At 48.6% G+C, this 21,396-nt stretch overlaps 1 protein-coding gene across 1 annotated transcript in view; it reads left to right on the top strand.

Moving 5' to 3' along the window:
- Positions 1–21,396, top strand: part of USP34 (ubiquitin specific peptidase 34) — a 265,626-nt gene that overhangs the window by 119,897 nt on the left and 124,333 nt on the right. Inside the window, exons 24-27 of the mRNA XM_084622930.1 lie at positions 12,644–12,743; positions 12,936–13,095; positions 14,332–14,458; positions 14,563–14,710. Of these exons, the coding sequence (XP_084479056.1) occupies positions 12,644–12,743; positions 12,936–13,095; positions 14,332–14,458; positions 14,563–14,710 (535 nt within the window). The remainder of the gene's footprint in view (positions 1–12,643; positions 12,744–12,935; positions 13,096–14,331; positions 14,459–14,562; positions 14,711–21,396) is intronic.

The following is a 21,396-nucleotide window of genomic DNA, read 5'->3' as shown; positions in this document are numbered from 1 at the left end:
TACTACCCCAGCTGTAAGTATTCTGTGTATCTATTACACCACTGTTAAACCTGAGTAAAGATTTCTAATAATTAGTGGATATAAATTGTATATTAAGTAGTAATATTTATTCTTCAAGTGCTTGCTCATGTGTATTCCGCAGTAGGTGTGCGTGTGTGCCACGTGCACCGGTGCAGGAAGTTTTTCCCTTAGCAGTACCCATAGGGAGGAGTGGCACCTCTGTATTGTGCTATAAGGGGAGCCGAGAGCTCCCCCCACCCTCAGTTCCTTCTTGCCGCCAGTGAAGGTGCGTCAGAACTTCTTGCTCCAGCGTTGCTGCAGCCTTTCCAGTTGATCTTAGCGGTACCTTTAGCTAGTTGTTAGTAACTCGTGGAAAGTAGTTTCTCAGTTGTTAGAGTGGGCCCGGGGCGTGCCCCGTGCTCCAGGCTTCAAGTTGTGTGACTCCTGTCACTGTTCCATGCCAAGGAGTGATCCGCATGCTGAGTGTCTCCACTGCTTGGGCGAAACTCATGTGAGTGAACGCTGTAAGATCTGCAGGTCTTTCAAGCTGCGAACTAAGAAGGAGAGAGGCATCTGGCTTCGTGCTCTCTTCATTGAATCGGCGCTCACTCCAACTCCAGTACCCCGTGTGGACTCGGCACTGGGCTTCGCATCGTCGGTGCACAGTGAAGCCCACTCCACCAGTCCGCACCTTTCCCCTTCCAAGAAACAAAGGAAGAGCTCGACTTCGCAGCGGCTCTGAGAGAAGGAAGTGGGAGAGCCTGGTCCTGCATTGGGTAGCCCTCGGTCCCCCCCGGGCTCAAAACCTCCGACTAGTGCTGAGCGGAGTAGCCCAGCAGCGCCGACACGCGCCTCTCCCGCGGTCAGGATGCCATCAATGCTGGAGGCTCTGCAGGCCACATGAGACATTCTGAGCTTGCCGGTGCCCGGGACGCCCCCAGTGGTGGGCCCCCGGTCCCGAGGCAAACCGCAGCTGGGCGCTCGACAGGCCTCCCCAGCACAGCGCAGCTCTCACTCTGAAGACCGCTCTCTACCTTGTTCGGTACGCAGCGACCGGTCCACTTGCAGTTCGTGTCCACCACCCTCGACACCAACCAGGATTCCATCTGGGCAGGAGTCCCCGGGTCCCTCCATTGCATGCAGCAGCGCGCGCAGGCACTGAGATAAGCAGGCGCTCCTCTTCACGATGCAGCTATCGTAGCCGGTCTTGGCACGACTGACGTCAAGGCTGGAGCTCCCGCTCTGTCAGGCGCTGCACACAGGGCTCCTGCCGCACGTCACCCGCACCGCAGCTCCAGGCGCTGAAGCAAGTCTCGAGACAGTACTTCCGGCGGGTACCGGTCCTTGACATCGAAGTCCCAGTCCCGTGGAAGACAGCATCATAGGCACCGCCACCCCCACTGCTCCTATGGTACCATTCGGTCGGTGGTGACCTTGGCCTCGGCACCCAGCCGCCCCTTGCTGGGCCGTACCGCTCAGCCGGACCAGATAGCGCCACCGTGCCCTCAGCATGGACAGTGGCAAGGGGCCCCATGGCAGGGACAGTGGTGTCAATGGGTACCGTGGCTGCCAATGCCCACTCAGGCGGGAACCCGCTCAGTGGCTGGGGCATCCGAGGGCCCATCGGCTTCATCTAGGTAGAGGGACAAGTCGACAGGTCATGAGTCATCGTCTCTGTGCCTGGACTCTGACCTGGGGGTTGATCCCCTGGCACAGGCTGAGGCCCACAGCCCAGTGCTGGCCTCCTCTCCTGCACCAGATGACACCATCACGGCACCGCCGCCCTCTGCTCCACAGGAAGACTTCAGGACGCATCAAGACCTGCTAAAGTGGGCAGCGTCGAGCCTCCAGCTGCAGGCCGATGAGATGGAGGGCCTGTCCGATTCCCTCTTTAATGTACTGTCCCCCTCGGTGCTGGACTGTGTGGCTTTACCCCTTCACAAAGGAGTAGCCAACAACTCCAATGCCTTGTGGCTAACTCCTGCCTCTTTGGCCCTGATTTCCAAGAAGGCTGAGAGGAAGTATTTCTTTCCAGCCAAGAACCACAAATACCTCTACTTTTACCCAGCACCTAACTCTCTTGTAGTGGAATCTGTGAACCACTGGGAGTGGCAGGGCCAGCCCGCGCCCACCCCCAGGAAAAAGACGCCAGGAGACTAGACACTTTAGGTAGAAAACTTTAGTGCTCTTTGAGTTTTCATCTCAGGGTGGCCAACCATCAGGCCTTACTGAGCCGATGTGATTTTAATTTGTGGGAGTCCCTGCCCAAAGTTTGAGCCACTCCTCCCAGAGCGGGATAGGAAGGACTTTAAGGCACTGGTGGACGAGGGGGTGACTGCAGCCAAAGCTGCCCTGCAGGCAGCGTTGGACACGGCAGATACGGCAGCTCGCTTGATGGTCTCCACAATCTCCAAGCGCAGGGCATCATGGCTCCTCCTGTCCGGGCTTTTGGCGGAGGCCCAGTCCCTCATGCAGGACCTGCCGTTCGATGGGAAAGTCCTGTTCACCGAACAGATCGACATCAGGCTGCATGGGATGAAAGACTCTCGCACCACCCTGCAGACCTTGGGCCTATACGTCCCTCTGGCTAAGGACAAGGCCAAACCGCAGACGTCTGCTTACCCTGCACAGAACAGATGTGAGCCCCCTTACAAGAGGCTGAGAGACCAAAAGCACTGGCCTCAACAACAGTCCCGCTCTGCCCCACAGCCTGGGCCCTTTAAGGGCAAGATGCAGGGAATGAGGCGGTTTTGACTATTTGCAGGGGGGCACCAGGGTAGTTGTCATGGAAATCTCCCTACTAATAAAGTTTGTGTTCGGCAACCGATGGTCTGCCTTCCACGGGGAATGGTCACGAATAACCTCGGACCGCTGGGTCCTCAACACCATTTCCAAGGGCTACAAGTTGCAGTTCAGTTCACCCCCGCCCAACCATGCCCCCATCCCTGGTGGGCTTGCGGGACCCGGAAGACGTTCACCTCCTAGGTCAGGAGGTGGAAGGACTACTACGCCTGGGGCGGTGGAGAGAGTGCCAGTAGAATTCCAGGACAGGGGCTTCTACTCCCGATATTTCCTGATCCGAAAGGCGAAAGGAGGTCTCAGGCCCATCCTAGATCTGCGGAATCTCAATCAGTTTATGGTCCGCTCCTAGTTCCCCATGGTGTCCCCTGGCTTCTATTATCCCCTCCCTGAACCCAGGGGACTGGTAGGTGGCCGTGGACTTTCAGGACGTGTATTTCCACATCCGTATTTTCGAAAGATTCAGGTGCTTCCTCCGTTTCCTGGTGGGGTCCAACCACTACCAGTTCATGGTTCTCCCGTTTGGCGTATCCATGGCGCCCAGGGTATTCACAAAGTGAATGACGGTGGCGGCGGCCTACCTCAGACGAGAAGGGGTCCAGATGTTCCAATATCTGGATGATAGACTTCTCAAGGGCAACTCACGGTCTCAGGTAAGGGCGCATGTGGATCTGCTCCTGTCTACATGTGCCAGTCTCGGCCTGTTAGTAAACAAGACCAAATCAATGCTCATCCCAGTATAGCGCATAGAATTCATAGGGGCACTACTGGACTCCTTAAGGGCCACAGTCTCTCTCCTAGTGGCAGGTTCGAAACCCTTAAAGGTCTCATCACCTCGGTCATGGCTTTTCCGGTGACAACAGCAAGGGTGTGCCTTCAGATCCTGGGACACATGGTGGCGTGCATATATGTGGTCTGCCACGCCAGGCTCTGAATGAGGCCCCTCCAGCAATGGCTAGCCTCCCACTTTTCCCAGGCACGGGATGGCCTGGGCAAGGTCCTCACAGTACTGACCCCAGTAATTGCCGACCTACAATGGTGGTCCTCCCCGGGCAACATGCTCCAAGAGGTTCCTTTCCGGGAGACGGCCCCGTCAATAGACCTGGTGTCCAGTGCATCGGAGTTGGGCTGGGGAGCCCACATAGGGAACATGCAAACCCAAGGGATGTGGTCAATCTTGGACATGTCCCTCCATATAAATATCAGGGAGCTCAGGGTGATACGGTTGGCGTGTGTGGCTTTCATCACGCAGCTTCACTGCAAGGTGGTCAGAGTCCTTACGGACAACACCACCGCGCTGTTCTACATCAACAGGCAAGGTGGGGCACGGTCCTCGGCTCTGTACCGGGAAGCTCTGAGCTTATGGGAGTTCTTTATAGGCCATGACATCTCCCTGAGGGCTTTCCACCTATTGGGTGCCCGCAATACACAGGCCTATTGCCTCAGCAGAGTTTTCTCCTCCCATTACGAGTGGTCGGTCCACTCAGAGGTCACTCACTGGCTCTTCTGAGAGTGGGGAATTCCCCACATGGACCTGTTCGCGACCTGCCAGAACCAGCGTTGCCCCTGGTTTTGTTCCGGGCAGGGGTTGGGAAGGGATGCGATCTCAGATGCCTTCCTCCTGCAGTGGTCGGACCAGCATTTCTATGCTTTTCCACCATTTCCCCTTATAGGAAATGTTCTAGAAAAAATGAAAACAGACAAGGCATGTATCATCCTTATTGCCCCAGCCTGGCCCCATCAACACTGGTACGGGACCCTACTGGACCTGTTGGCGGCCCCTCCAAGGAGGTTGCCGCTTTGTCCAGACCTCCTCTCCCAGAATGAGGGCCGCCTCCTTCATCCCAGTCTGGCCGCTTTCCACCTGACAGCATGGCTGCTCGGGGGCTAGACGTGGAGGAGAGGAGGTGTTCTGAGGAAGTCAGGCGGGTCCTCCTGGAAAGTAGGAAGCCGTCCATATGCCGGACGTACCTGGCGAAGTGGTCCAGATTTTCCAGGTGGGCAGGGGAGCGGGGAGTCTCCCCATTGTCTGCACTGCTCCAGCTTATCCTTGAGTACCTTGTGTCCGTTAGGACCCAAGGGCTGGCACTTGCCTCTGTCAGAGTACACTTGGCGGCCGTATCGGCCTTCCACCTGCCGGTGCAAGGTCACTTGGTCTTCTCCCATACTATGACCTCCCGCTTCCTGAGAGGCCTTGACCATTCTTTCCCATATGCTAGATCCCCTGTACTGCAATGGGACCTAAACCTGGTGTTGTCCCGCCTCACGGGGCCTTCCTTTGAACCCTTGGCCACGAGTTCCTGGTCTCACCATTCCTGGAAGGTAGCCTTCCTTGTAGCAATCACGTTGGCCCAACGTGTCTCAGAGCTCAGGGTCTTGACCTCGGAACCTCCATATATGGTCTTCCACAAGGATAAGATCCAACTTCGCCCACACCCTGCATTCCTCCCAGAGGTGGTTTCCGCCTTCCATATGGAACAGGACATCTTCCTTTCCGTGCTCTGTCCCAAGCCCCATTCTTTCAATGGGGAACGCCGCCTCCACACGCTCGATGTGCGCAGGGCACTGGCCTTCTACCTGGATTGGACTAAACCGTTCCATAAATCCTCGCAACTCTTCGTTGCCTCGGATGAGCACATGAAGGGGCAGCCTATTTCCACCCAGCACCTTTCTTGCTGGATCACCTCGTCCATACGCGCGTGCTAAGATCTGGCAGGGGTTCCCCCGCCATCGATCGTCAGGGTGCATTCAATGAGGGCTCAGGCCTTGTCGGCTGCCTATGTAGCCCATGTCCCTATCCAGGACATCTGTAGGGCTGCCACCTGGTCTTCAGTGCACACGTTTGCTGTGCGTTATGCGATCGTCTCCCAAACTAGGGATGACGCCGGGTTCGGCAGAGTAGTACTATGTCCCGGGAACTCATGAACTCCTACCCACCTCCAACAGATATAGCTTGGAATCACCTACTGTGGAATACACATGAGCAATCACTCGAAGAAGAAAAGACAGTTACCTGTTCAGTAACTGGTGTTCTTTGGGATGTGTTGCTCATGTCTATTCCACATCCCGCCGTCCTTCCCCGCTTTTGGAGTTGTCCGGCAAGAAGGAACCAAGGGTGGGGGGAGCTCACGGCTCCCCTTATAGCGCGATATAGAGGCGCCACTCCAAGTGTCGCAGCGGTGCTCCCCACCATAGGTACTGCTAAGGGAAAAACTTCCAGCACCGGTGCACTTGGCGCGCACACACACCTACTGTGGAATAGACATGAGCAACACATCTTGAAGAACACCAGTTACAGAACAGGTAACTGTCTTTTGTGTCACACAGTTTGTATTATGGTTTAAGTAAATGATTTTTATTTTTCATATATTGTAGCTAAGATTCATCATATACGTTTTTAGCAAATTAAATTTAAGTGACTGTTTGAAACACTCTGGTACATATATTTCTTTCATTTATATGTAAGTGTAAATCTAAAACAATTTATTTTGGACATACTTTTGAGGCCTACCCCTCCACCCTTTAAGTAGAATACTCAGTAAATAATTACATTCATTTAATTGAGAGGAGAATATATTATCAACTGCTTTGAAAAATAGCCTTTAATTATTTGCTATAAAATTTAAGTCTTTGTTTAAAATACTGTGTAAATTTGTCAACAGTATGTTAAATTGAAAAATCTTGACTCTTCTTGAAGAATTTGTTGATGGATATCTGTGTGTGCCTTAAACTTTTTTATATATTCTAATACTGCAGACTTCAGTGCCCTTTATTTCCCTGAAGTATTGGTTAGATTGAAAAGACACTTTCAGTTTATGTTTACTATCTTTATTCACTATTTCATATCTCTACTTGTTTTTTATTCCATTTATTCGCTGTTTACTTTCTTCCTGTTGAAAGCTCTTCGCACATCTGAAGCCTGTTCTATAGACACGTTTATGGCACCACAATATATAAATACAAATTAAGAATGACACGTAAGCTTTCAGTTTACAAAGAAACTGAAGAGTGAAAAGTACTGTGTAGCAGTGTCCTCTGAATCATTCACCTCAGCAGCTTAGCTTTGTTGTTTTGACTTTCAGTTTCTGTGGAGGTTGCCAACCAAAGCTAACAGTGCTATGGGCCTCCTGTGTTTGATAGGAATACTGGATATCAAAGTATTCCTCTATAATTAAATTTTGCTAGTGTTTAAAGTGTAGCATTAGCAGTAAGGCTTACAGGAGGGTTATGTTTGTAGATCATGACCTTTCCCCCCAGTCTGAGAGATTTGGGCTGCATCTCCCTTTGAATCATACTGAAAGCAGTTCATACTTTTCCAGGGGGCTCTAAGGCTTCGTCACATCACTTCCAGCCTCATGCCAGATTATCTTCCTCAGGCCATGCATACAGAATTGACCCATCATTCCTGCCTATTCCATTACCATGTTTATTTTTAAAGCTAAATTTTGGGGCAGACATGAGATGTATTCTCCCTTCCTCTATCCATCACCTAGGTGATGAAATTATTTTGAGGATTATATCCCATAATGCCACCTGCTGACCTCATTTCTTCCATTTGTTTCTATCTCCTCAGTAAAGTAGGCTAAAAATCCTAGGTGAAAGGCCAAGAGGTACTCCATTTGAGAGAAGGCCCTCTCAGGAGCCACAGGAAGGAGCTTTGCCATAGTTGCTCCCAGCTTAAAGACTCTTGTTTTGTCAGCAGAAAGGTTATAAAGGACAGCACATTGGGGCTCCCACACCACCCAAGGCACTTCCAGATATACCTTTGCAATGGTGGGATATGGCCTTCTTGGGATCCAGCAGCCAGGTCCTTCCTCAATGATCAGAGAATAAGTACAAAATTCTTTCAGCTTCCTCCATCTGTCCAGTCTACCTTGAAGGTGAAATGGTAAAAAGTATCGGCCTCCACTCTCATGTTCTTAGTAGAATCCCTTGGCATTTGTTGTGACTCTTCTTTTTTTACCAGGAGAAGGATCTCCTGATTGATCTCCTGCATTTCCTCTCCAGTTATACATTGGATAATGGGGGGAACACAGGGACTCAAAGCCATCCCTCTGACTTATCTCTCAAATGGGAACACCACTTAGGACAGATTCTCAGATGTGAGGGAAAATCCTCTAAGAGGCAAAAGGAGCAAAAAGTCTCCAAAGACCAGAAAACACAAAAAATACCAAGAAGCCTTTCAGATACTCATCTTATTCCATTAGGTTCTATCTGATCCCCTGCAAAAGAGAATTGTCAGCTTCAGACCATGCCAGAGATTAGAAGAAGTTTTTTCCTCCATACACATTTAAGACAATGGGGAGAAAGGTGGTGACCACCATCGAGATTTCATCAGGATAAAAAAAAAAGCAACCAAATCCAAGGGTAAATAACTCCATCCAAATCCAAGACAGAATTTTCCATCTATCTTCACTCCTCCTTTGAACAAGTCATTGTGAAGGAATAGGAGACTTACAATAATGGGGAAAGGCTCAGTTAGCAAGTCATTAAATTCTACTTACTTCATACTTCCTAATGTTGATTCACAAGGGGTCATGGCAGAAAACTCTGCAACTCCTCTGTGCTTTTTGGGTTTATAATACATGGAAAGAAGAGCTCCTTGTTCCCTTCTTAGAGGGCCGTCCACCTTGGCTTTGAAATAGACACAAGAAGAGTCAGTTTGTCTGACAGAGCAAAGTTTCAGGAAGATCCTGATCAGGTGTCCTGCATTAGAATATCATTCATTTGTTTTGCCTGTACACCTAGATCTTCAGGTCTCTTGCATAAAGATTACTCCATGGGCAAGACAGTTCATGAGAGTTTCAGGGATTGCTCTTAAAAGTCCCGGAACCATTCCCAAAGAGAGATGCAGAGCAAATTAAAGATGCCATCTAGAGTAATTATAACCCTCCGTTCATGAAAACAGAAGAACCATGGGGTGGTAGCATCCTCTATTCACAATCTGTACTCCAAAGTCCTGACCTCAGATGTGGCAACCTTGCAGGATGGTGAGCTTACTTGAGCTGCCATGTTATACAGGAAGTGTTGTCAGAAAGGCTCCAGAACATCAGCTTGCCACAGGTGAGATTTGGTCATGATAATTTTTCAGGGTTTCCAGGATCGCTTGAGAAAGGATAACATCTTGGTTCAAGTTCATGACACAATGACTGTGGCATACGTAAATCAGCAAGTGGGCACAAGGTCACATAGCCTCTATCTATCTGATCAACATAAGATACAATGTACAAAAATGCAGACTAAAAATTTGCTGGCAGATACATAACTGAGAGTGGTCCTTAAGCAAGGATTGTTGCAGCTGATATTTAGGGAGCCCTCCAGGTGGATCTGTTCACATCCAGTGCAAACAAAAAGGCCTGGTGGTTCTTTATTAGCTAAGACGACCAAAGGTCAATAGGAACAGTTCTTTGAGTGCTTGCTCATGTCCATTCAGCTTAGGTATGTGTGCTCGCCACATGCACCGGTGCTGGAAGTTTTTTCCCTCAGCAGTATCTGTAGGGGACCAGCTCCGGCGCCCCCTTGAATGGCACACATATACCGTGGTATATAGGGCGCCGCCAGCTCCCCCCACACTCAGTTCCTTCTTGACGCCAGTGATGGTACTGGAACTGTTGCTGCTTCAGCTAGCGCAGTTGCTTTCTTGTTTGTATGAACTCGTTAATTCTTGTATTATCGTGTATATAGTTTTCTGTTAGTGTTAGTAAATCCCTTATAGACTTCATAGCTCCCAAAACGGGACTTTGCCTCAGGACAGGGCATGCCCCAGTCCTCAGGATTTAACAAGAGGCCCATGCCCATTAGTGATTCACACAGCAGCTGTCTGTGTTGCTTGGGCGAAGGGCACATTAGTGAAAAGTGCAAAATTTGCAATTCCTTCAAGCCAAGGACTAAGAAGGGGCACAATATTCACTTAAGAGAGCACCTTGTGGAGTCGACTCTCACCCCAGCACCAAAGCAATGCTCCGACTCGGCACCGAGCACTGTGACCTCAGTACACAGTGCCACACCGGGTCCGTCCACTGACCAGCACCAGTCCCCATCTGTTGCTCCAGCTAAGAAGCCCAAGAAGATGGTGCAAGGTTGCTCTACAACCTCCCACAAGGGAAAGGATAAGACTGTGTGCGAGCAAGGTCCCATGCTAGGCAACTCTTCACCCCTGTCGGGATCTCGGGCCCAAGGTCCGGTTGAGTGGGATAGCCCAGCCCATTCACCAGCCACCCCAGATACTGGCAGAGGCCTCCGCCAGCTCCGGATACCGTCCACGCCAGAGGCCTTGCAGGTGGTGGAGGAGATCATGTCCCTCCTGATGCTGCCCACACCGGCTCCTGCGGTTCCCTGGACCGCCCTGGTCCCCCCCACAGTGGCACTGTTCCCTATCGCAGGGGACGTCCCACCAGCGCTCGCCCTCCCGTAGCTGCCACGCCTCTGACTGTGAACGACAGATGCAGGGCAGCCCCGTTCAGTCCCTGGAACTTGGGCATGGGTAGACAGGCTCGAGGTGCAGCTCGCCAGCGTCCGGGTGCAGACCTTTGGAAGCACGTGCCCCCCTGGCAGGAGTACCAGTCCTTGTACACAGTATCTCCAAGACCATGGTACCTCTCCAGAGATTTGTTGAGGGATCGACGCTACCATTCCTCGGACCGTCACCAATCCCCTAGGAGGGCATCACCGCGTGTGGGCACTTCCTGGCGCGGAGCTACCCCTAAGAACAAGGACTCCTAGGCCACGTCTACGTTACCCACTGGATCGGCGGGTAGTGATGGATCTATCGGGGATCGATTTATTGCGTCTAGTGTAGACGTGATAAATCAATCCCCAATCACTCTTCCATCGACTCCGGAACTCCTCCATGGTGAGAGGCGGAAGCGGAGTAGATGGGGGAACGGCGGCCGTCGATCCCACCCCACGAGAATGCGAAATAAGTGATTCTAAGTCGATCTAAGATACGTCGACTTCAGCTATGCTATTCTCGTAGCTGAAGTTGCATATCTTAGATCGACACTCCCCCGCCTCCTCCCAGTGTAGAACAGGCCCAAGAGACTAGACTTGTTACTAGACGCCCGTAAGGTTTATTTATCCTCTAGTCTCCAGTTGAGGGTGGCCAACCATCAGGCGCTCCTGGGACGCTATGACTTTAACATGTGGCAAGCCCTGGTCAAGTTCAAGGGCTCCCTGCCTGAGGCTTCTAGGAAGGAGTTCAGGGCAGTCATGGAGGAGGGCACGACTCTGGCCAGGGTGATGCTCCAGGTGGCGTTGGATGCAGCAGATACCACCACCTGAACCATGGCCTTGGTTGTTGCCATGTGCCGGGCATCCTGGCCGCTTCTCTCTGGCTTGTCCATGGAGGCTCAGCAGTTGATGCAAGACCTTCCCTTCGATGGGCAAGCCCAGTTTGCGGAACAGACAGACAATAATCTTTCCATAAGTCGACTCAGCTTTTCATCTCTACAGCTGACAGAATGAAGGGCCTCCTAATGTCCACACAGAGGATTTCTAACTGGATCACCTCTTACATTCACACCTGCTATGGGTTGGCGGGAGTACCTCCACCGCCGATCGTCAGAGCCCAGTCAACCAGATCTCAGGCATCTTCGGCAGCCTTCCTGGCACACTTCCCAATCCAGGATATCTGTTGAGCCACGACGAGCTCCTTGGCCAGAGATGACGCTGGGTTCGGCAGAGCTGTGTTGCAGTCTACACATCCGTGAACTCCTACTCATCTCCGAGGGGTACTGCTTGGGTCTCATCTAAGTTGAATGGACCTGAGCAAGCACTCAAAGAAGAAAAGACAATTATCTTTTTCCGTAACTGGTGTTCTTTGAGATGTGTTGCTCATGTCCATTCCACAACCCGCCCTCTTTCCCCACTGTCGGAGTTTGCAGCAAGAAGGAACTGAGGGTCGTGAGAGCTGGCAGCACCCTATATACCGCGGCATTTGCGTGCCACTCCAAGGGGTACCAGAGCTGGTCCCCTACAGGTACTGCTGAGGGAAAAACTTCTGGCACTGGTGCATGTGGCGAGCACACACATCTTGAACACCAGTTAGTAACTGTCTTATATTGGCTCGCAGATAGATGAATTGTCTTCTGTGTGTTTCCCCCTTCCTCCCTCCCCCCCCCTTTCCACTACTAGAAAAAGGGATCCAGAAGATTAAAAAGGGGGTCAGATGAAAGTGGCCATGTATGCTGTGATAGTCAAACCTAATGTAGCTTTCATAGAGATCTTTATTCCATCTCCCCAGCAAGCCAGGATCTCCCATCTCAGGGTTTGCTTCTTCATCCCACTTAAGAGTAACTGGGCCTAACAGTTTGACTATTGAGCAGCAAGTCCTATAAACAACGTGGGATATTCCTCTCTGAGCTTTTTGCAAGCCTTGTGTCATTTTTGCTTACTCAGGAGTTTACACAAAGTTCTCTGATGGATGCTAAGATACAAAGATTAACTTCAAGCAATCAGGCAGTCCAGCTTCCATAGGTTTCTTTCAGGATGACTTAGGCTTGGCTTTAAGATCTTCTACCATCATTTCTGACAGTCTCACTGCTGAATAGTACTATCACTTGAATGAGCTTAAGTTTTTGGGTAGATAGCACAATGTTGTCAAGGTTCCTTAGGGTAGCATTTGTTTCCAAACCAATAGTCAGACCTATCTTTCCTATCTAGAGTTTGCCCATAGTGCTTCAGATGCTCAGGTCCCACCCATTTGTGGCTTGGCCCAATCCCAGCATTCTGTGGGAGTATCTCCAGTATTAACAGGAAAAGACGCAGTGTAAATGTCTCAAACTTAGGGAGAGATGATTCCCAAGAGAAAATAACTACGTGACAAATTTTTCATTTGTCTTAACAGTTGTGTGGTATGGACCAATTCTGGGGCATTGCTTTAAGAGCACAGTCTGGTGATGTCAGTCGAGCAGCTATCCAGTATATCAATTCTTATTACATTAATGGTAAGAGTTCTCAGTTTTATTTACACGGGTATACTAAAATCCAAGGATATTGTACAAAATAATCTTAGTCATTTTTTTGTTAAAAAGAAAATCTTTTAAAGAATATTAGTTTATCTTGTTTTAATCTTGAGTGCTAAAACTTGCAGTTTTCAGTACATTCGGCACATAGTTACTTAAATATCTGACTTGCAGGTAAAACAGGTCTGGAAAAAGAACAAGAATTTATTAGCAAGTGTATGGAGAGCCTTATGATAGCTTCCAGTAATCTTGAGCAAGACTCCCACTCGAGTCTCACCATAATTGAAAGAGGACTTTTAATGCTAAAGACACACCTTGAAGCTTTTAGGAGAAGGTAAACAATTTCTTCAATATATTTTGAGTTGGGATTTATTGTAATTTATTTTCCTATCATTTGAAATTTGAGTTGAGTGAAATACTGAAAAACAGAGATGTAAATTACTCATTTGGTTTCCTCTGTGTAAAATGGGGATAATAATACATACTTTGCAAATATTTTGTGTGAAGCTTAGTCTGTTAAAGGTTTTTGGCCAGGAAAAAAAAGATGGTTGTCCTCTTTTGCTGTTTCATGATTAGGGCCATATCAAATTCACAGTCCATTTTGGTCAATTTCATGAGTTTTAAAAATCTAAAATTTCAGATATTTAAATTTGAAATTTCACATTGTTGTAACTGTAAGGGTCCTTACCCAAAAGAGGGTTGTGGAGGAGTCGTAAGGTTATTGTAGGAGGGTTGCAGTATTGCCACCCTTACTTCCGCGCTGCTGCTGCTGGCAGCGCTGCCTTCATCTGGGCTACCGGAGAGCAGTGGCTGCTGGCTGAGAGCCCAGCTCTGAAGGCAGCGCTGCCGTCTGCAGCAGTTCAGAAGTAAGGATGGCATGTTATGGTATTGCCACCCTTACTTCTGCGCTGCTGCCTTCAGAGCTGGGCAGCTGAAGAGTGGCAGTTGCTGGGCCAAGGCCCCAGCTCTGAAGGCAGCAGCGCAAAAGGGTTGCAATCATACCATACCATGCCAGTGCTGCTGGTGGCAGCGGAGCTGTCAGAGCTGGGTGCCTGGCTAGCAACCACCATTGTCTGGCCACCCAGCTCTGAAGACAGCGCAGAAGTAAGGGTGGCAATACTGTGACCCTCCCCCCACAAGAAGCTTGCTTCTCTCCCGCCTCCCCTTTTTGGCTCAGGACCCCCAGTTTTGGAAATGCTGATCTCCCCCATGAAATCTGTATAGTATAAGATTAAAGTACACAAAAGACCAAATTTCACAGGGAGAGACCAGATTTCATGGTCCGTGATGCATTTTTCACAGCTGTGAATTTGGTAGGGCCCTTTTCATGATGTTTAAAAAAAGGTGGAAAGTGTTTTGTGTTTTGTTTTGTTTTAAACTAAAGCAATTTCAGGAATACAAAGTCTTGTCTTTTTTCTTTTTGTGTCGGAATCTCTGCAGGACCAGAGAAGTGGAGCTGGGAGCTTTCTCAGCCTTCTTGTCTTCCTACTGTTTGTCAGGCTTTTGAGTTAAATAGATGTTAACAAAAACATTTGGTGTTTTTATGTGTGATTTTTATATGCTTCTTAAGGTTTGCGTATCATCTGAGACAGTGGCAGATTGAAGGCACTGGTATCAGCAGTCACTTAAAGGCACTTAGTGATAAACAATCATTACCACTAAGAATTGTATGTCAGCCAGCTGGACTTCCTGACAAGGTAGTTAAAAGAACTTTGGTTTTCCAAATGGATTTTATTCCTAGATCATTTTGTTTCATAACATTCATTGTTCATTCTGAAAAAATGTGTGCATTATGTTTCAGATGACTATAGAAATGTATCCTAGTGATCAAGTGGCAGATCTAAGGGCTGAGGTTACCCATTGGTATGAAAATTTGCAGAAAGAACAGATAAACCAGCAAGCTCAGCTTCAGGAGTTTGGCCAAAGCAGCCGGAAAGGAGATTTCCCTGGTAAGTTGTACAATACTCTTAGCCATAGCTTGTGCTTGGCTAATTGATCGTCCATAGAGGTTGAAAGATGATGTGTATTTGACAGATTAGGGTACCTGGGGAAAAATAGCAAGTATCACTGTTGGTTTTATTCCATTTGCTCCATTTATTTCATAACTAGCATTAGCCTGTCACACTTCATTATTAAACAGTGCTTTTGTAAGTGTTACCGTTTCATTTAAAGTAGAGAGAGAAAATTCAGAAGTAACAAGGGATATGCACTACTTACACATGGTTTTTCACATCACACGATTTTTATTACTTGTAACTTTTCATTCTTCCCTTCCTTCCACGATTATATTCTCCTTTCCCCATTGCCATTATTCTTTTTATTCATTTTATTATGTCTTATTTAGTGTGAGTTCCTTTACTGCATCTTTCAGTCTTTTTGCAACTATGTTAAAATAGTTAATTTATTACTGAACATCCTGTTGCCAAATTGATCATTTGCTTATTCTCATCTTCCTCGTTATGCTCCTTCAAAGCTCTCCTTTACCTACAGGATGCCTATAAAAATTTGACATTGGTTAGGCTTCTGGTGTGCTAAGACCATAGCTTACCTTGCAGACCAATACTGTATAATAGTTTCCTTACAGTCCCAGTCTGTATCCATCTGGTGTCTCTTGTTTTGTATTTAGACCGTGAGCTCTTTGTGGCAAGGACTATTTGTTTGTTTTGTGTTTGTACAGCACCTAGCACAATGGGGTCCTGGTCCATCGCTGGGGTTCCAACTAATAAATATTAATAATATTAATAATTGTATATGTTACACAAATGCTTACTTGAGGACAGGATTTGGACTTGTGTGATGCAGTTGATGATACCATTTTCTCATTAAATAGAAATATTTTAATCCTTTTTTCCCTTACTTATGCCTGATGTTAAAGAAATTGATTACTTTAGCCGTGTCTGTTTAAATGGTATTGTAAAGCTTCTGCTAAACCCAGCTCCTGTTTATTAGGAAACTCTGAAATGGTTGCTCTGTCATTCTAATTAAGGTGGAAATTCAAGTTGTGTTCAACAATTCAAGTTTCAACAAAAAGCATCCTCATTCATGGTGACAGAATATGTAAATGTTTTCACTATCCTCCTGCTTAAAGGGCCAAATCCTGGCATCCTTAAGTAGTTTTTTTGACTCAGTTCATTCACTGGGAGTTTGCTTGATTTTAGCAATTGTGTAAAAACTGAGTAAGTATTTAAGGAGTTGACCCTAGTACTTTAACTTTCAGATGTATGCGCATAACTTTTATTCCCCAAATGATGGGCCCTGTTGTATCCACTGACGGTAATGCGCAAGTGCCATGAAGCTGGAGCTTTTCAGAGTAGTAGTGTCAGTCAGTCTGCGCATGCGCCCTTGTGCCACCTCGTGGTTTCACCCGAGGCGATAAAGGGCAGGTTAGACCAACTTCGCTTTCAGTTCCTTCTCAGCGCTGCATGTTCAGAGTTGGAGCTTCTGCTGTTCTCTCACCCTTGGTGATGCACTTTCCTCCTTTTCTTTTTCCAATCTTTATAGAAAAACTGTTTTTATTCGTGTACATAGAGTTTTATTGTTTTTGTGGTAGTTTTAGTGTTTGTAGTAATTTCTTAGGATTAAGGACTTTGGGACGCTGCTTTGGTGGTTTCCTGCTACCTCCCACCCCCTGCCCAGCACCTGTATCTATATACTGGATTATGCTGCACTTCCTGCCCTCGCTCGTTTTCGATCAGCGATGCGCACCAGTGCTGTCTGTACGGCTTGGGGAAAGCCCATGCAGCATCTAGGTGCAGGATTTGCCTCTCCTTCCCTTCACCTTAAGAAGCACCTCATGGGGGTAGCCATGGGACTGCAGTCGGATCCTGGCCAGGGAACCCTCCCTGTACATCGGCCTGAGAACTCCAAGAGTGCGCCTCTTACTGCAGAGTCTCAGTCTGGTTCAGCTGGGACCAGTGCTATGGATCCTGCACTGAGGCCGAGCCATGAGTCACAGAAGCATGGCAATAAGTCTTCCTCCAGATCCAGTAAAGATGCTGCATTGTCCATGAGTTCCAGCCATGGAGGAGCGGTGTGTTCCAGGGCCCACAAGGGTGACAAGAATTTGCACTGCTTGACGGATGTGCCGTTCCTGGGCATCATACCCCTCCTGCATCAGTTTCACCAATGTCTCGTGGATCGTCGGTCCTGAGAGAGGTTCCCTAACCAGCTCCATTTCCATCCGTGGACCGAGTACCATTGATGCTGGAGAGACTCCAATGTGTCCCTGGACCTCATGAACTATTTGCCCTGGAAGGGATGAGGTCTCCATGTGCTCTGGTCCACTCACCTGCTTAGATAGCCCCCTCTTTTACATTGGATCTGCTGCCTTCTGGCCACCCTGCGATTGCTAAGCATTTATAAATCAGCGTCCAAAAGAAAATGTTATCGCCCGCTAACTACACAACTCTACAGAGCTCCCCATTTCTACCACCAGCAAGTCTTTGAGCCTCCACAGAAGCGCCCAAAGGTACAAAGATCCCATCTTTCTGGCCCACCAGGGCCATCCTCCACACAGCACACACTATCTTCTCATAAGCAATATTTCTGAGTGCATCTAGGGCACTGTCAGTCACTTTGCACTCCAGCGCTCTTGCCAGCCACCCTTTTCAGAGGCAATCTCAAACTTTCTGCCAGAATGGAGCATGATAACAATGGACAAGTGGGTCCTGGATGTAATTCGACTTGGCTATAACGATTGAGTTTATGATGCTACCTCCTCCACATCCGCCGCAACGGTCTCATCTCAGGTTCCGCTCTCGACAGTGGAAGTGGATTCCCTCCTTGCCATGGAGGTGGATTCCCTACTGCGGAGAGGAGCAGTAGAGCCAGTCTGTGCAAACTTTCAGGACACAAGGTTCTATTCCAATTATTTCCTGGTACACAAGAAGAAGGGAGGATGGAGACCAATCCTGGATCTCCGATGCCTCAACTGTTCCATTTGCAAGCCAAAGTTCTACATGGTCACACTTGCGACCATCATTCCCTTACTAGAAAAAGGCCAAGTGGGTTATGGCTCTTGATATGCAAGACACCTGCTTCCACGTCAACATCCACATGACCCACAGATAGTTCCTGAGGTTCACGGTGGGTCCTTGGCACTTCTCATACAGGGTTCTCCCATTCAGACTTACCACTGCTCCAGCAGTCTTTACGTAGGTACGTGATAACAGTTCACCTACTTGGATGCCTGGCTGCTGGCAGCATGGTCCAAAATGGTAGCTCAAGAATTGATTTCCCAGCTCCTTCTACTCCTCTACTCTCTAGGGATGAGTGTGAAAGTCAAAAAATTGTCTTTGCATCCTATGCATTTCCTGGAGTTCATTGGCATACCCATCGACATGCACATGTGCTAATCTCCTGAAGGACAGGTTCCAGACACTGCTGGACCTGATCACTTCAGTGACATCCAGCCCCTCGGTCTCAGCCAGAACTTCTGTCCCCCTCCTAGGTCATATGGCAGTGTGCACAGATGTCAAGGCCTTCACTCTGTTCATGGCTTCTGCTGTCTACAACTATGGCTGCTCCCCTATGCACCAGTCCATGGACTCCATTCTTACCATTCCACAAGAAGTCATCTTCTCATTTCAATGGTGGACATATCCGCTCCAAGTTTCCTCCAGAATGCCCTCCCTTCCATCCTTGCCAAGCATGACGATTATAAAGGATCACTTGATGGCTGGGATGCTCACGTGGTAGATCACATGACACAGGGAACTTGGAACACTTGGGAACCCAGGATGCACATCAACACTCTGGAACTTAGGGTGGTACGCAGGGCATGCCATGCATTTTTACCGTCCATCCACTCTTGTCATGTTCTCATGTCAGACATCACCACTGCGGTTTACTACATAAACAAGCAAGGAGGGACAAGGTCCCCAGCACAGAGTGTGGAAGTGGTATGCTTGTGGAAGTGATGCTATGCACACCATATCCTATTGTCGGTGACCTATCTCCTGGGGACCCAGAATATGATTGCCGATGTGCTCAGCAGGAATTTCATGACCGACTACGAATGGGAGTTGGGTGACGTGGTAATCACTGATGTTTTTGGGTGTTGGGGACCCTGGTCAGGGATCTCTTTTCCTCTCATGCCAACAGCAACTGCATACAGTTACTCCTGGGTGCATTCTGTGCCAAAAAATTTAAAATTCTGCACACAATATTTTAAAATTCTGCAAATTTTATTTGTCAAAATAACACTACATAATCATGCCGGTTTCAATTCTTTTGGTAATTTAGTTCAAAATGCTTGTCAGCAAGTATGTCTGTAACAATGCAGACACACACGAAAATTCCCCCAGGAGTAGAGTTTAAAGAAATCCCTATGACAACCCAGTTACTGTTTCTCTCCCCCTACCCCGAGGCTAGGGATCCACAGGAAGAAACAGCTTGATGCTTGGTAACAGGCTTGCATGGAGTTTCCTGCGTGCCACCCTCTCCTTCCCTTAGGACATGCTGGGAACTACAGCTGCCAGGAACCTTCTAGCTCCCTCTCCTCCCCGCAGCAGTGTCTTCCTTGTGCGAGCTGGGCTCTGCTGGGTCCAGTGGCCGCTAGTGGCAGCTAGCAGCACTGCAGCCCATTTCTGTTCGGGGAAAAGAAATTCTGCACGCTTAATAATTTCTGTAAAATTCTGCTTTGCGCAGTGGTGCAGAATTTTCCCAGTTTTTGCCAGAGGGGACAGAGCCTGCCCCCTACCTCCTACCTGCCTCCTCAGAAACACCCCAAAGCCCTGCCCCTCCACACTGTGCATATCACAATAGCGAGCAAGAGGGACCGAGTGTCACAATCACACACACGACTGCCTATCCCCTCTCCACCCCCCTGCCAGCTGCTCTGGACGCCCAAATGGACTCGCCTGTGCTGCCAGGGTGCTGCCACTCTTGTGGCTTCTCTTTGCTTTCCCATTAGAAGCCATTTTTCTTCAGGGAAGCAAAGAAATCAGTGGGGAACATGAATTCTGCGCATGCACAGTGATGCAGAATTCCCCCAGGAATAATCCAGTACTGTTCCAGGGGAGGGCTTGGTGACAATTCACAGGGCCACGCCTTGGTCATCAACTGGTCCGATCGAATAATTTACACCTTCCCTCCCCTACCACTCCTGCCCTATGTCCTTCACAAACTGTGACGAGAGAGAGTGACGGCCATCCCGATTGCCTCATTCTGGCCTTGCCAGTTCTGGTTTCCAACTCTTCTCCGCATGTCAAACCATCCTCCGCTTCTGATGTTCCAAGAACTGCTCACACAACGCAATGGCAGGTTCAGGCATCCTGATCCACGGACACTTCATTTGGGAGCTTGGTTTTTGGATGGACACCTCCAGTGGCACAGTAATGTTCATTGGCAGTGGGAAATGTCCTCTCGAGTAGCAGGAAGGATTTCATGAGATGATCCTACCAATTCGAATGGATATGTTTCACTTCCTGGGCCCAGCAGAAAGGTCTTGCTCCTGAGGCTGTGGGCATCCTGATGGTCTTAGACTACTTACTGTGTCTGATGGCCTCAGGGCTTGCTCTCAGCTCCATTAAAGTGCATGAAGCGGCTATCAGTGCTCTCCATCCTCCTGTGGAGGGGCATTTGGTTTTCACTCACCCTTTAACTGCCTGATTCTGGAAAGGCCTTGTATACAAATACCCTGCTGTTCAGCCTATTGTTCTTCAGTGGGACCTCTGCCTAGTCCTTATGGCATTGATGAGCTTGCCCTTTGAAACTCTGGCCTTTTGCTCCCTTTCTTTTCTTTCCATGAAGGTCATTTTCTTGGTCACTATTACCTCTGCAGAAAGGATTGGTGAACTGGGGCCATGATGGCCAATCCTCCTTTCACTACCTTCTATAAGGACAAAGTCTCATTGCACTTACATCCCATATCTTACTGAGAGTGGTTTCCTGCTTCTACCTTGACCAACCCATACATTTGCCCATCTTCCTTCCCAAACTGCACACCTCAAAGGAGGAAAAACAGCTTCACTCCCTTAATATACATAGGGCCCTGGCCCCTTACCTACAGAGGACGAGACCTTTCTGGAAGTGTCCTAAACTATTTATTGCCATAGCAGAGAGAATTCAGGGGCAGGCCTTCTTCACCCAGAGAATCTTGGTGCGGGTTCCACAGTGCAATCACTTGTCATGGCAGTCCCTACCAGGTGGGATATGGGCCCATTCCATGAGAGCACAAGCATCGACTATGGCCCTGGTCCATTATGTGCCCCTTATGAACATATATAAGCCAGCCACATGGAGTTCAGTGCATGCCTTTTTTTCCTCACTATGCCCTGGTGTAAGATTCTGTGATGGTTGCCTTGTTTGGTCCATCGGTCCTCCATTCTACTGTTCCATCATCGTCCTCGCACCCTCCTCCTATCAAGGTACTGCTTGTTAATCATCCTTAGTGGAATACAATTGGGACCATCACTCAAAGAGGAGGTGTTTACTTACCTGTATTCCAATCCCTCCTTCCTTCTCCTTTGCTCTGGATTTGGTAGATTAGTTGTGGAGAAGGAACTGAAGGTGTGGTCAGTCTGCCATGCCCTTTATTGCCTCTGGTGAAACCATGAAGTGGTACCAGGGTGCATGAGTGGACTGATGGACACTATTACTTTGAGAAGTTCCCGCTCTAGGCACATGGCATATG

This window comes from Lepidochelys olivacea, assembly GCF_965140295.1.
Source record: "Lepidochelys olivacea isolate rLepOli2 genome assembly, chromosome: 3".
NCBI classification, from domain to species: Eukaryota; Metazoa; Chordata; order Testudines; family Cheloniidae; genus Lepidochelys; species Lepidochelys olivacea.
Note: the sequence above shows the minus strand (reverse complement) of the source record. Positions and strands in the feature narration are given on the sequence as shown.